This window comes from Sinocyclocheilus grahami, unplaced genomic scaffold (assembly GCF_001515645.1).
Source record: "Sinocyclocheilus grahami isolate Dianchi unplaced genomic scaffold, SAMN03320097.WGS_v1.1 scaffold7.1, whole genome shotgun sequence".
NCBI lineage: Eukaryota > Metazoa > Chordata > Actinopteri > Cypriniformes > Cyprinidae > Sinocyclocheilus > Sinocyclocheilus grahami.
In genome coordinates this window covers 2,156,461-2,171,814 of record NW_015505186.1, presented here as the reverse complement: position 1 = coordinate 2,171,814, position 15,354 = coordinate 2,156,461, and the positions used below count along the sequence as shown (strand labels likewise).

The following is a 15,354-nucleotide window of genomic DNA, read 5'->3' as shown; positions in this document are numbered from 1 at the left end:
GTTATCTATCTGTCTGTCTGGTTATCTATCTATCTATATATCTGTCTGTCTGTATGTCTGGTTATCTGTCTGTCTGTCTGGTTATCTGTCTGTCTGTCTGTCTGTCTGGTTATCTATCTGTCTGTCTGTCTGTCTGTCTGTCTGTCTGTCTGTTTATCTATCTATCTGTCTGTCTGTCTGGTTATCTATCTATCTGTCTGTCTGTCTGGTTATCTATCTATCTATATATCTATCTGTCTGTCTGTCTGTCTGGTTTTCTATCTATCTATTTGTCTGTCTATCTGTCTGTCTGTCTGTCTGTCTGGTTATCTATCTATCTATCTATCTATCTACCTATCTGTCTGTCTGTCTCTCTCTCTCTGTCTCTCTGTCTGTCTGTCTGCCTGGTTATCTATCTATCTGTCTGTCTGTCTGTCTGTCTGGTTATCTATCTACCTATCTATCTGTCTATCTGTCTGTCTGTCTGTGTCTGGTTGTCTGTCTGTCTGGTTATCTATCTGTCTGTCTGGTTATCTGTCTGTCTGTCTGTCTGGTTATCTGTCTGTCTGTCTGTCTGGTTATCTATCTATCTATCTGTCTGTCTGGTTATCTATCTATCTATATATATGTCTGTCTGTCTGTCTGGTTATCTATCTGTCTGTCTGTCTGTCTGGTTATCTATCTGTCTGTCTGTCTGTCTGTCTGGTTATCTATCTGTCTGTCTGTCTGTCTGGTTATCTGTCTGTCTGGTTATCTATCTATCTATCTGTCTGTCTGTCTGCCTGGTTATCTATCTATCTACCTGTCTGTCTGTCTGTCTGTCTGTCTGTCTGTCTGTGTCATCTATCTGTCTGTCTGGTTATCTGTCTGTCTGGTTATCTATCTGTCTGTCTGTCTGTCTGGTTGTCTATCTGTCTGTCTGGTTGTCTGTCTGGTTATCTATCTATCTATCTATCTATCTATCTATCTATCTATCTATCTATCTATCTATCTATCTATCTATCTATCTGTCTGTCTGTGTCTGGTTGTCTGTCTGTCTGTCTGTCTGGTTATCTGTCTGTCTGTCTGGTTATCTATCTGTCTGTCTGTCTGGTTATCTATCTGTCTGTCTGTCTGTTTGTCTGGTTATCTGTCTGTCTGTCTGTCTATCTATCTATCTATCTATCTATCTATCTATCTATCTATCTATCTATCTATCTATCTATCTATCTATCTATCTAAACACATCTGTTAAGGCCCCTGTGAGCCCCTGATTAAGTTCCCAGAAAAAGCATAAACCAAACCAAAGCCAAAAGTATTTATGTTAAAAATTAAACATTAATTTTCCCCAAAAATATTTTATGGTTTTCCGTGTGGTTGAGGGTAAGCTCTTTAGTCTAGACTTGTGGAGCTTGTGTGTCTGTGGTCCGGTCACAACTCATCACAGTCTTTCCTGTGAAAAAATTAAGGAAAATGACTTGAATAATGAAACGACCACTGCAGGGTCACAATCCAGGGATGTTTTAAATCATCCGAGACGTATCAGAAGGGAAGTTTCCCAGATTGAGTTTAGAAACAAAGCGTGCAGATGCAGGCACACATTGGTTTTTTGTTTTAGTTCTCTTCAAGAATGTCTGTCAGACTCTTCTGGGTGTTATATGAGAGAATAAATCATTCGGTCTCCTGCGGTAAAAGAAAAAAGATATGCTTGTGCCACTGAGAGGGTCTCTCGGAGGACTCTCTGTCCACTGTGCTGTATTTTATCTCGCTTTTGAAGTGAAGGAGATTCTTGAAGAAATATTGTGGCACTAAAACTATTGAAGCCACGTAACTGTTTGCTTTGCAGTGCCATCGATCTGAGTTTTGTAAAAAAAGCAAATCTCAAGCTCTCTACTTACATCCCTTATTTTCCATGATTTAATTTCCTTGTTGTCTGATAGTAAATAAATTTGTGCATTCATTTCTCCATGGATTTTTTTTTCTGTTTAATTCTTGATTTTGCTGTATACTGATTGGTCTGGTCTTTATCATTGTTATTATTTATTTAACATGGAACAAATAAGGAACTGGTGCCAGTACACAGTACAGAAGACTGTTTCATGCCAGACACAAAATGGGACCGAGACTGTTGTGCAGCGACTGTTTCAGAGTTGCCGATGGCCTGGACCGTGTTCAAACCTCATCAGGTACAAAGAAAAGAAATGATCTCATGGTATACACTGGGTTATACTCTGCTATTCACTCTCACATAAACTTGGACGACAACTAACAGACTCTGTGCGTGTTTTGCCTCTCTGTATTTTCCCAGCTACAGAACTCTGGTGAGGCCTGTGTACAGAGTGACCTACAGGAAAATCACTTCTCTGGAATGGAGATGCTGTCCAGGATTCCATGGAGAAGACTGCAGAGAGGGTGAGGGAGCTCATTTTTTGCTGATCTCAAGTTCACTGAAGCATTTGAATGACTGTAAGACAAAGGAATTGTTAGATGATGTGAGCCAATTACATAGACATTTATTAGTGGTGTTTGATAAGACAAGCAAAACATAGCACATTTTATGCTTGGCCTCTTTTGACTTGTGACCCTAACAACCGCATAAACACCACTTAGAAAACTGGATAGCAATGCCTTAGCAACCACCCGTAACACCCAAACATACGCTACATCCGAAATCGAATACTTTCCTACTATTTAGTATGTGAAAAACAGTACGCAAACAGAATAGTGTGTCCGAATTCATAGGATCCGAAAAACAGTACCTGGATCACCTACTACGTCTGGTATCATTCTGAAGTAAGCATTTGATGGACATTATCCCATGAGGCCATAGGAGAGGATGTATGAATGGCCGGGAAGTGATACAACTGACGCTGGTAGGTCCCATGACTGTAACAACATGGTGGATGTAGTACATCTGAGTTTTATTCATACTACCCATATTCATACTATATAGAATGTACTTTTTTTAACGGTCACAAAGTAGGTTCTAATTCAAATGTAGTACTCAAAAGTATGCAATTTCAGAAACACAGATAATGATTTTGTGGTTTGTCCTCACATGTGTAAGCAAGCAATCTGAAATGAGGAGGCCATTTCCCCAGTTTTTTTTAATCAAATGTAAATTCATGTCCCAGTCACATTTTCTTGGTTAAATAAACATTACTTACACTATCAGAAAAATAATCTATTTTATATTTTAACATTAACAATGTAATGAATATTCTATGAATCTTATTAAGTTAGTGTTTTTAAGCATTTTACATTTATTCCAAAATAACAACTCAAGGCAGTATAATTTAAACAATACATTTTATTTGTGAAAATATGTTCAGCTTTAGTTTTTAATAATTAATTAACTATTTTTGAATTTTTTGGATCATCAGTCATCGAAGCTTGGTAAATATTGGCCACAGACAAGGAGTTTTACTTTAAATTACACCAAGCTGATTACTTACTAAAATCTCCCACAGATCATGTTTTCAGGTCATTTCAAGTCTTATTTTGATGTAACAGTGTAAAAGTGGTTTTATCTAAGTGTGTGAGTTTTACTTTCTTTTTTTAATTAGTCTTCCTATTAACGCCATTATATTGTTCATGTAGACTGATTTGTGAACGTGAAACATGCACGGACACGGGATTTATCACATGAACCAATCACAGCCGAACATAACCAGTCATATCCAATCATATTGCAATGGAGGCTCTCACGGGACTTTCCCCCATTCATTCTCAATTACCCCCCCCACCCACCAACCTCACGCTCTCACGGGACTTTCCCCCATTCATTCTCAATTACCCCCCCCACCCACCAAACTCACGGCTCGCTTTAGGAGGTCTGTTAAAAATCAATGGGCTCAGGGGAGGCGAGAGAGACGTAGACTTCCACTGTATCTTTATACTGGTGTCATTGTTGGGCAATGTTTCTTTAGAAAAACAAGTGATTTATAAACTTTTTAATGATATATTTTGTTATATTTGCATTGTGTTATTTTTGTAATGCAAATTTTTTTCTCATCCAATTTTTTGAGGAGGCACTGCCTCCTTTGCCTCCTTGGAGGAAGCGCCCCTAATAGAAACCCCTCAGAACACCCTAGCAACCTCCTCAATGCCCTAGCATCCACCCAGGACATCCAGGTATAGGGATTTATTGGTTGGCCTTTTTTGACTTGTGTATGCCAGCAACCATATAAAGCCACCCAGAATACCCTAGCAACCACTCAGAACACCCTAGCAACCATATAGCAATGCCCTGGCAACCACCCAGAACAGCCAAGCATCTAGCAAGACATTTGCATGGGCGAATACCACTCACATTTGACTTGCCATGGCTTGGTGGGTGGTTCTTTTTTTTATTTAAATCTCTTAGCAACAAAGGAAAGATCCCTTACATTCATTGTGTGGATGAGAATGTGAGTGACAACAGCTGGTCTGACTGTGGAAATCAAGCATCTGTGTGAAATCTCAAAGTGAATGTGTCATAATTATATGCCCGTCTGAATATATTTCCTTTCTCGCTATATGAACACCAAAAACTTTAGTGCATAAACATGTTTCTACATTAACCAGGAGAAAATGCATTATGACTGTGTTACAAAGCATGCTCAGATTTGCCATAACAAAAATTTTGAGTCAAAATTCAGAGATCTCAGTATGAATATTATCACTTTACTGACTCACTTTGCTGTTATCCTAGAGAGATAATCATAATCAAAACCGGCACAGCTCTGGGTCTTCAGATATATTGGGTAAATACATTTTAATTTATACAAATAAATAGCTGCAAGAAAATATTTTGCATTGAGGAAATGAGTCAGTACTTTGATTCGTTTTGATTCATTTGACATAGTACAGTTAGTTGTGGTAGAGGACACAAGAGTCCAAATAATTTCTAACCCAATAGAGATCATTTACCCATGACACACATTCCCATGTTTTTCTGGATGGGGATGGTTTAACGAACCTCCTCCCCCCCACAGCAGACTCGCTGGCCCATCTGCAGTGTCTCTTTTCATATCATCCCCTGTGAGATGCAGATGATTTAGTTTGGGTCAAATCCAAGGGCGCCATGATCTCTGACATGGTAAATAAATCAGAAATCTTCATTCCCCATCCCTTTCTCCTTCCTCCCACCCTTTTATCCCTCTCCATTGGGCTCATAGCTTTAGCCTGAGGCTGTCGATCCCCCGGGTCTCAGGCCCCTCTGTGTTTGGTTTATTTAAGAACATATTTTTGGAATTTGGATTGTGACTCACAGTCAAACAGCTCAAGTTAGGTCAAAGTCAGTCTGTGTGAAATCCCAACATTTCTAGTTGTCATGTGTAATGAGGCCTAACGAAGAATGCTGTGTCTGATTTCACTCATTATAGAGCCTTTTTATATTTCCGGGTTTGGAGCGTGGAAGTAAACATTAGCAGGGTAAACTTCTATTCATACTTGGTAAATGGGAGATCATAGCAAATATTATTTTAGCATATCCAATTTGCTCCAGCAGCAGCTGTATTAGAAACCACAAATATTTTAATGCAAGGGTTAAATAATAAGTATAGTGTTGTAAAAACAAGATATAAAAATAACTAAAAATATAAATAAAACACTTTATTTTGATAGTCCACTCTAGGCATTCTACTAACTATAAGAAACTGCAACTATGCTTTCTGTGTGAACGGCCCATAAGAATACTTCATTTTGACTGGTCTTCACTGTCGTCCAGTGGTAACAGTACACCATAACTGAAACCGCTGTCGTACCTCACAGACTTGCGCTTTCTCGCTTGTCTTCTGGCAGGATTCAAAGCTTGTATGTTAGAACAAGCCAACTATAAGAGTGAACAATCCAGCCATGAATGTAAACAGAAATGCAATAAGAAACTTTTAAACTGATTCATGCCCCCTTGGAGTTGTGGTTTGAATGTTTATTCAGCTCAGTTTGACAGTTATTGAGAATTGTGTGACTAGTTGAGGTCATGTTCAACCACTTTAGTGATGTTTTGTCCTTCAGGAATGTACAATGTCATACATTTGTGTGCCTTGTATTAAAAGATACCAGTGTGATGAAGTTGTTTGTTCATTAATGCAACCCAGATAAAGAAATCTATTCCCATCCATCAGATTAGTCAGCGAAATGCTGGATGTTTTGTTGCCGTCCCTCCCTAGGTTAACTTAGTTTTGTTCATTAATGCATTCCTTGTATATTAAGGCCAGTTCCTCTCTTCATCTCAATAAATAATAGTATGTCAAGAACTTGGATATTCCGATCAGTTGTGTTTGACAATGTGAAAAGGATAGCTTTATGTTTGATTAAGAATGAGTAGACGTCAAGGAATGCACTGGTGCAAAGCTGTTGAGGTGTGGGTGGGTGGTTGCAGCTGGGATCGACAGCTGTAAGAGATCCTTTGTCCCATAACCATATTCCAATTGTCACTAGAGTGCAACTCCCAGAGATAGCATGCAACAAATCAAAAATCCTTAACAATCTAATAAGATTGGTTATGTTTTTGGATTTGGTGTAGAATTTTGATTGATATCTCAATTGATATATAACACAAGATTGATAGGACACTATCGTTTAAATGTTTTTTTTTTTTTGTTGAGCAAATCCGCATATTAGAATGATTTCTGAAGGATCGTATGACACTGAAGACTGGAGAATGATGCTAAAAATTCAGTTTTGCCATGTAGGAATAAATTACATTTTAAAGTATATTAAAATAGAAAATAGCTATTTTAAATTGTAATAGTATTTCACAATATTACTATTTTTACTGTATTTTGATCAAATAAATGCATCCTTGGTGAGCATAAGAAACTTCAGAAACATTATAGACTTATGAAACATTATAGACTTGATAAAATAAGACATAATAAAAACATTAAAATCTTTCAATTTCTGAAACTAACTACTGAACTACTTAAATTATTATTGAGAAAAGTTTTTCTTTTTTGCATAATACAGCATAAGACAGTGTTTCCTTTTTCCATTTATTAGAGTTATGATAGAGAAGCTAAGAAGAAATATTTTCAATTCAGTTCTGGGCTGCGTTTCCCAAAAGCATCGTAAGCGTAAGTACATCGTAGACCCATTGAAACCAATGGAGCTACGATCATATCGATTTTAATTTTTCTTAAAAATATTTTATCTTAAGTCAACATATGCACTTTAACAGCTCAGAAAATACATTTTGTAAAATATTTTGTCTCCTTAAATCCTTTTTACTATTTGCTGCGGCTCTAATTTAAAAAAACTTAATTAGTCTAATTTATATTCACTGTGCAAATAACAGTGGTTTGAGGAATTATATCCCTAAAAGGAAATCAAAACAAAAAGTTGTGGGTCTTGAAAAGTACATATGAACTAATTCATTTTACAGTAATACGTAATATTATGGCTCCCTTGGGGTTCCTCGATCCCAACCACTAAACCCTGATTGCTAGACTAAAGGCATTAGTCATTCATGGGAACAATTCCCATCAGCAGAATTACTTGGGTACTTGAACTTCCCATAATGCCCTCGTCAAAGCATAATGCCCTGGTCAAAGTCTTATCTATATCTACATACATAGTCGGCTCCAGCTGTCTTTCTTACTACCCCCATACCAGGTTTCCAGAAGGCCTGGCAGAGGTTCAAATCTATCACCTGCTCTACAAATTCCTTTAAATTGAGAATGTGATCAGTACCCCTATCCGTGAGAGTGGTTGTGGGAAAATGGGATGTATGTGGTGTGGTATCTCATGATTGATGAGGACACGTGTGCTCCAGCCCCCTCAGCTGCCTGCAGCGGGTGAGATCATCTCATTTCTGTGGTGGCGCACAGATGGTCATGCCAATTAAGTCTACCTGTTCGTTAGGTTAGCTTGTACAACAGTGAACCCAAAATTGTATTTGACCTATGATGAATATAAGCTGTTTGCAAATTATTTCAATCATTTTCAGGCTACAGTCTGCTGAGGTATGTCCTCTTAAATTGAATTCTCACTTCACAGACAGACGCCAACAAACAAGTTCAGTGGATTTTGTGTTATCCCTGTTAGCGTCTGTTGGCATCAGTCAATGCTTGTTTTCGCTGACTGAACATGTTTAGTCATTGTTTGGCGGGATGTGCAGTGTCTAAGAAGTGACATTCTGTAATCTGGTGATTGTCTGCATTGGTCGACATCTGTGGGTGCAGTGAGAATTAGCCTTTAAGCAACTCAAAATGCCTTTAGGTGCCAACAGTGTCTCTACTTAGCCAAACAGTTTTTTTTAACAAACTGCTTCTGTTTTTTGTTGATGTACCTAAATTAATCTGTAAGAATGCAGTGGATTATGTAAATGTATTCATATATATTATAAATGATTTACTTGTGATCTAATTTTTGTGGTCACTTTTCTGTTACTGTTTAGTACTTCTGTTACATTGAAGTTTTGTCTTCCTTTTGGGGCTTTAAAGGTGCAGTAGGAGATCTTGGAAAATGCTAACTTTAGCCTGATAGCACTGAAAGCGAACGTCCCACCCTCCCTGCAATCGCCGTCCAAAGTCACGCCCTCTGAACGTATTTACGCTCACAGACCAGAGACAACATTACTACAATAGGCTACATCAGGTTCCCAATTCCAGCCCATGTTCCGAAGTGAAGTAAACTTCAACGGATTCCCCCACTCAGGGAGTAGGGAGCAATGAACACTGTGTAGGGATCATATCAATCGGAACACAGTTCATGCACGTAGCTCACTTCTAACAAGCTGGTTATCTGAATCGGGTGTGTAAGCGAGACATGCACAATATGCAGAGCTGGGGGCGCAAGGACTAGATTAACCGCTGGGCTACATCATGTGTCATTCACCGGTGAGAAATCTTTAAAAATACAACAATACCAGGAAGGAAGATCGGGTTGTTGATGTTTGCCTGCCATCCTCGCTCTGTCTGCACAGCGTGCGTGAACGCGCTGATGACGTATCCTGTCTGCACAAACCAGTGCGCAGAGGTATGCTACATACGTTGACTGGCAGGTAGGAAAGAATATTAAAACACTCGGACCGAGCTTTTGATTAGACGAACATTTCTTGATCCCACGCCTTCCACAGAATATATAAATACAGACAAATACATTTAGACCACTTAACTTAATGATCACCTATTGCTCCTTTAAGCTTTAAATGGGGTAGGAACCCCCCAAAAGTATGTAAATTAGACTAAATAATTACAAAGTAGGGTTCAAATGGACTAAAATTATTATTTTATTCCAAATAAAATATCAAAACTATAATCACATTTATTCATTTGAAAACAACTTTTTTTTTAAATTACTCTTCAACCGATTTATTGCACTTTTGTGTTCATTTCATACCTTCAGCAGTTCTTTTTTCTTCTTTTGCTTGAAATAGCAACGGTATACTGTTATTGAACATTGCCACTGTGTTTTTTGAACTGTGTTTACTAGTTGGACTGAAATTTAAAAGAAAGTTCGCTGTGCCAAGCTGTTTGGCTAACTACTATTTTGGCATAATTTTGTTCGAAATTACGTCATACTAGTTCTTTCTTCGATTTCACTTGACTATATCATGGCCTTTATGTTTTATTAACTTTTCAGACCAAGAAACACAGATGAAACATCTGACCCAGTCGGACTGTCCAACTACCACCTAGTCACCAACTTACTTGTTTGATTCCTGCACTGCCAGTGTAAGAAAAACATACTTTTAGGGGAAAAAATAAAGTATGAAAGCTCACTGGGACAGTACTCTTTCAAAAGGTACCTCCATGCACCTTATTTACCCATAAAGGATGCATTTTCGTACCTTAAAGGTACATATTTAAGCCTAAAGTATTAGTACCTAAATGGTACATATTAGTAGCTTTTGAAAAGGTACCGCCTCAGTGACAGCTTTTGTACTTTTATGAGAGTGTGGGCTATGCATAATAGTCTAAAAACAGTAACACAAATGTAAATAGATCAGAAACATGAACATCATATTTCAAACAAAATGCAAGACATGGATATTTGCAGCTGGGCTCAACAGCTGTAACAGATCCACAATGGTATTCCAATTTTCAATAGACAGCAACTCCCAGTGATATTCTGTATCAAATGAAATGGCCACAAGAATCCAATTTTAATTATTTAGGTTTTTTAAAGTAGCACCTGGGGGCTCTAGTTTATTAGAGGTTAGGTCCTTCACAAACCAAATGAGTAAATGGAGACTTCTGGAATTACATGAAAGTGCATTGAAATTAGATTTGTTTAGTCTGCTTAATATATACTATACGCTTTAGGGAGATAAACTTCCCAGCCAATGAATCTCAAAGAGGAAAGGCATGCAGTTACCAGTCTTTCTGCAATGCATGTGTCCAAAGTATTTGTTTGAGAGCAGATACAGAGACTGAAGATCATTACTAATAAGTCTACAATGAATTCAGCAGAAGCAAAGGCTGATGACATTGATCTTTAGATCTGGCAATACAGTTAATTCCGATTCTGTCTGAAATGCAGTTTACCAATAACCCCCTTTTATAAACTTTATTCACCCAGGAGAACATGCAAAAGTATCTTGTGTCTTCATAATCTCTGAAAGCCCCATCAGTCTCTGCCAAAATGCTGTTAATGGGTGTGGAGTCTTAATGTGGTCAGCTTGCATGTATGATTTGTGTATTTGTACTTCTCCTAAGACATAAGTCGCACTCTGGTTTGGTACATCAATACATCACTGATGTCTGCGCTGGCACTTGTCTGCATAACTTTATTAACCATGTCAGTTTTAATAAAACCGTTGTGCTAGTTCCAAAAATGGCCAGTTTAAAGCCTCTCTCACATCTGCAGAAATCATAGAGGCTCAGTATATCTGCAGATCCCATTGTGCTGTGCTTCTTTACAGCTCATCCGTTGGGTGTTTTTCCAGAATACCCCAATGTTCAGCTGTCCACTGATCTGAGAGCAGTCCGGTATCCAGCAGAGCTGTGTGTTATGCCCAAGGCACGAGGAGAACAGGCATGTCAGACAGCTGGACATTTCATTCTGAGTTTGCGTAGTCTGCCAAACTTCAACGGCGGTTTAACTTGCACACAGTCATCTATCATACATCACCCAGTGCCATGGAGTCCCTACAAAGTCAATATTACAGAATTAGAGTTTTTCTGAGCAAAACCGATATAGAGTGAATGGCATCCTTTGGGTTTACCATCATGGGTGTTTCCAGACGTGCAGTTAGCATTGCCCTTTAATGCAATCTTATGTCTTTCCATCCAGAAAAACAGAGACATGTCAACTTTTTCTGCTCTGTTGGATGTGTATATTGTGGTGAAGAGTGACAAATCTGTTCCTTTGCATTTTATGGAATGAGCTAATGTCCCTTCATGAGGTCTGGCATCCAGACTGTCCTTTGATGGCACTGTGACATGCTTGTGGCTTATTGCAGTCATGAAGTCAGCAGATGATGAAGCTCGTAGTTGTAAATGTCTCATTGGAAGAAACTAGAAGTGCAGTTTTGGTGGAGTAGCAGTGAAAAAAAGCACTAACTTTGGTCCATTAACTACCCACGTTGACCAGTAATTTAGCTGTTTTTAAAATAGTGAAAGGCGGATTTATTTTAGCAAATAGATTCATTTGAATGTACACGAACAAGCGTTGTGTTTCAAGTTATGTTGTTATATAGAGTTGTATATTTCCTGTGTTTTTAACTCACTCCTATAAATTAAGGATTTTTTTCTTAGTAGATTTGTTTGTTTTAAGCTATGTTTAGTTCCTGATTAAATCAATTCTTGTTCTAGATTTTATCACATTCAGTGTCCAAAAAAAAACATAAAAGTTTTTTTTTAAAAGAAGGGTTAGGTTATGCTCATAAAGCCTGCATGCATTTATTTCGTAATACAGTAAATGTTGTGAAAACAACAGTATTGTGAAATATTATTACAATTGCAAATAACTGTTTTCTGTTTTAATGTATTTTCCAATGTAATTTACTCTGCGCAAGAAACATTTCTTATTCTTATCAATGTTGAAACAGTTGTGCTGCTTAAACGGTGATACATATTTTTCTGGATTCTTTCAGGAATAAAAAGTTCAAAAGAACATTATGAATGTTCGTACTGTCAATTTTCACCAATTTAACGTGTCCTTGCTGAATAAGAGTTTTTTTTTTTATTATCTTACAGAATCCAAACTTTTGAATGGTAGAATTCATCAAATTATGTGTAAAATGGGAATGGCAATTAATCTGTACATTAAAGTAGACCAGTTTTAGTCATTGCATCTCAAACACTTTTTATTTAGTGAATTTTGATGCAAAGTTTAATTTCTGATCTCATCATCTGATGATCTTTAAATTCTAACCTCATCATTAGTTAAAAAATAGCTGTATTGCATTTCAAATGTCACCACTGAGAGATCACCTGCCATTTATCATCATCTCATTTGATGCCAAATAATTCCCAAATCTCTGCTGTCTTGGAAGATCTTCTTCCACAGAGAGATCCAGCACCTTGTGGTTGTCTTCACCCTGACCAGCCCTATGCTGTGAGGAGCATCTCTCTCAAATGAGAAAGGTGAATGTTGGGGAAACCCAGAGTGAGATATTTCCCTTCACTAGGATTCTATGCAAATGGAAATTCGTGGCTTGCCAGCGTCTGGTTTTCCTGTTCCTTATTCTACCCCTGGGAGGGATGTTAACCAAAAATGTAATTGAACTCATTTACTGTCTCTAACAAATTCTCATTGTTCACAAAGCAGCACTGATCATACCACTGTTATTTTGGTTTCACACTGAGATTTTGGGATTGATTTCATTTTTTGACTACAAGCCTGTGACTCTGGAAGGATCCATGGAATTTTAAGTACAGTATGAATGAATGTGTCTTTTGTTAAGTTAACTTGTGAGAACATCACACAAACTTTATTCAGATCAGTTACTTTGACTAGTATACAATTATAATATTGCAAAAACATTAGTAAAAGCATTCTTTAGATTGAACGATCATAGATTTGACTTATGACACAACAGATGGCTGAGAGATTTATAGCATTCGCTTAATCCATTCACTCTATCATGTATCACTTTTTATGGTTAGAAATCCCCCTTTCTCTACTGTCATACTTCATGTTACCTTGACATCTCTTTTTGCATTCATCCTTTTAGAGTGCATGAACTGTACTGGTTATGCTGACATCAAAGAGCGCTTGAGTGTCATTGAAGCTCAGGTAAAACAGAAATAAAGGTAATCTCTTCTATCAAGCAGTTGTGTTAAGATGGTAAGCATGCAGTTTAGCTTTTTTAACAGATAATGTTACTGAGAGATGCTGAGGCACCCCCTCTCCCTCAGCCCAGCCAATCACCTGAGAGAACAGCTGATAATGAAGTGGACAGGACACGCCCCTCACCAATAACACCCAATGCCATTGGCCGACCAGGTGAGAAGAAAATAATTGTTGCTAAACTGTTCTTTAATAAGTGTAATTTTATATTTTAAATATTTGTATATATTTTATTTAGATAAGTAAGATATGTGATTGTGTGTGTGTATGTGTGTATGTATGTATGTATGTATGTATATGTGTGTGTGTGTGTATATATATATATAAGGACCAATAGGACAACCAGGACTTGTTGGGCCACCAGGTCCCCCTGGACCTACTGGAGCTTTAGGAAAGATAGGGTTTTCTGGAAAACCTGGTCCCGTAGGACCTAGAGGTAAGAACTATCTCTTTACCTTGACTGGGAATATTAAAACAAATATTGAGCTTATTGAGATCCCCTGCTTACTCTACAGGACCTCAAGGGCTGCAAGGCCTACCAGGTGAAAGAGGCCTTCCTGGGCCACCTGGACCCCCAGGGCCTTTCTCCATCAGGGGAGATGTTTTCACTCTAACGGCTAAACAACAAGCCCAGTGTGAGTACAATAGTCCGTATTAAACATGCTGTTTTATCACTTTAATTAATTTATGGCATTAAAATAATGCATAACTAAATGAAAAATGAAATGAAAATATCAAATGCTTCAATTAATGTTATATCCAGTCTTTGCAAAAACTGCAGCAACTTGTTATTCTCAACTTGACCATACGATGACAGCATTCGCACAGTATCAGCTTAAATGAACCTCTAGGAGATCTGGCTCAGTTTAAGAGTCTGGTTGGTTTCTGTCTGTCAGCAGTTAATCAGAGTCATTTGTTAGCTGTCTGTGAAGCTGCATGAATCTGGATAACCCAAAGCAGAACCTGAGCACCAAATCCTACTGAACAGAACAGCAGTACAGCTGCACAAGTTACCATTTTAATTGTACATCTGATTTGTTTTCATCTCAGTATGATCATATCTTACATGTTGCAGATGAAGATAGTGACTTAGCTGCCTATCGTGACCTGCAGGCTTTTCTTGGTCCTCCTGGGCCCTCCGGCCCTCCTGGTCCACCAGGTATGCTAGAATATCAGAGCATACATAACAACATCAACTTGTACTGCCCAGCCATTTCTTCACACACTTAATCTTCTGTCCATACATGCTGAACAGGGCCTGCCGGACCACCTGGACACCCAGGTGGACCAGGGAAAAATGTAAGTCATCTATCTATCTATCTATCTATCTGTCTGTCTGTCTGTTTGATGTGCTCTATGCACAGTATGTATAAATAATTGGACAATATGTATAGATGTACAAGGCACAGTATACCAATTAATTCACATTTATCATAGGCTGCCTTAAGCTTTTCAGGCACACCAGGTGACAGGGGACCCAAAGGAGATCCAGGAGAAAGAGTAAGCCATCGAAGACCTACATTTGTGACCCTGGACCACAAAACCTGTCATAAGTAGCATGGGTATATTTGTAGCAATAGCCAACAATACATTGTATGGGTCAAAATGATCGATTTTTCTTTTATGCCAAAAATCATTAGGATATTAAATAAAGATCATGTTCCATGAAGATATTTTGTAAATTTCCTACCGTAAATATATAAAAACTTAATTTTTGCATTGCTGTGGACAACTTTAAAGGTGATTTTTCTCAATATTGTGATTTTTTTTTGCACCCTCAGATTTTCAAATAGTTGTATCTCAGCCAAACCATACATCAATGGAAAGCTTATTTATTCAGCTTTCAGATGATGTATAAATCTCAATTTCAAAAAATTTACCCTTATGACTGGTTTTGTGGTCCAAAATTTTTATTTGAGTTAATTCGACTACATTACTCTCTTTTCAAAGGGTCCACCTGGAATAACAGGAAAGCAAGGACAGCCTGTGAGTGCACATAGTGGATTGCATTTCTATTTTCACAGTTCATTCATTCATTTATTTGCTTGTTTTATTTACCAATTATTATCATAATTTTTTTTTTCATATCATAATTTTATTATCATATATATATATATATATATATATATATATATATATATATATATATAAAAATTTTTTATAAAAATATTTTTT

General features: G+C 37.6%; 1 protein-coding gene across 1 annotated transcript in view; it reads left to right on the top strand.

Moving 5' to 3' along the window:
- The window catches only part of col26a1 (collagen, type XXVI, alpha 1), a 19,430-nt gene that overhangs the window by 1,927 nt on the left and 2,149 nt on the right, over positions 1–15,354 (top strand). The window contains exons 2-11 of the mRNA XM_016277090.1: positions 2,022–2,144; positions 2,267–2,370; positions 13,064–13,125; positions 13,206–13,335; positions 13,508–13,615; positions 13,695–13,814; positions 14,255–14,338; positions 14,435–14,478; positions 14,617–14,679; positions 15,130–15,165. Of these exons, the coding sequence (XP_016132576.1) occupies positions 2,022–2,144; positions 2,267–2,370; positions 13,064–13,125; positions 13,206–13,335; positions 13,508–13,615; positions 13,695–13,814; positions 14,255–14,338; positions 14,435–14,478; positions 14,617–14,679; positions 15,130–15,165 (874 nt within the window). The remainder of the gene's footprint in view (positions 1–2,021; positions 2,145–2,266; positions 2,371–13,063; positions 13,126–13,205; positions 13,336–13,507; positions 13,616–13,694; positions 13,815–14,254; positions 14,339–14,434; positions 14,479–14,616; positions 14,680–15,129; positions 15,166–15,354) is intronic.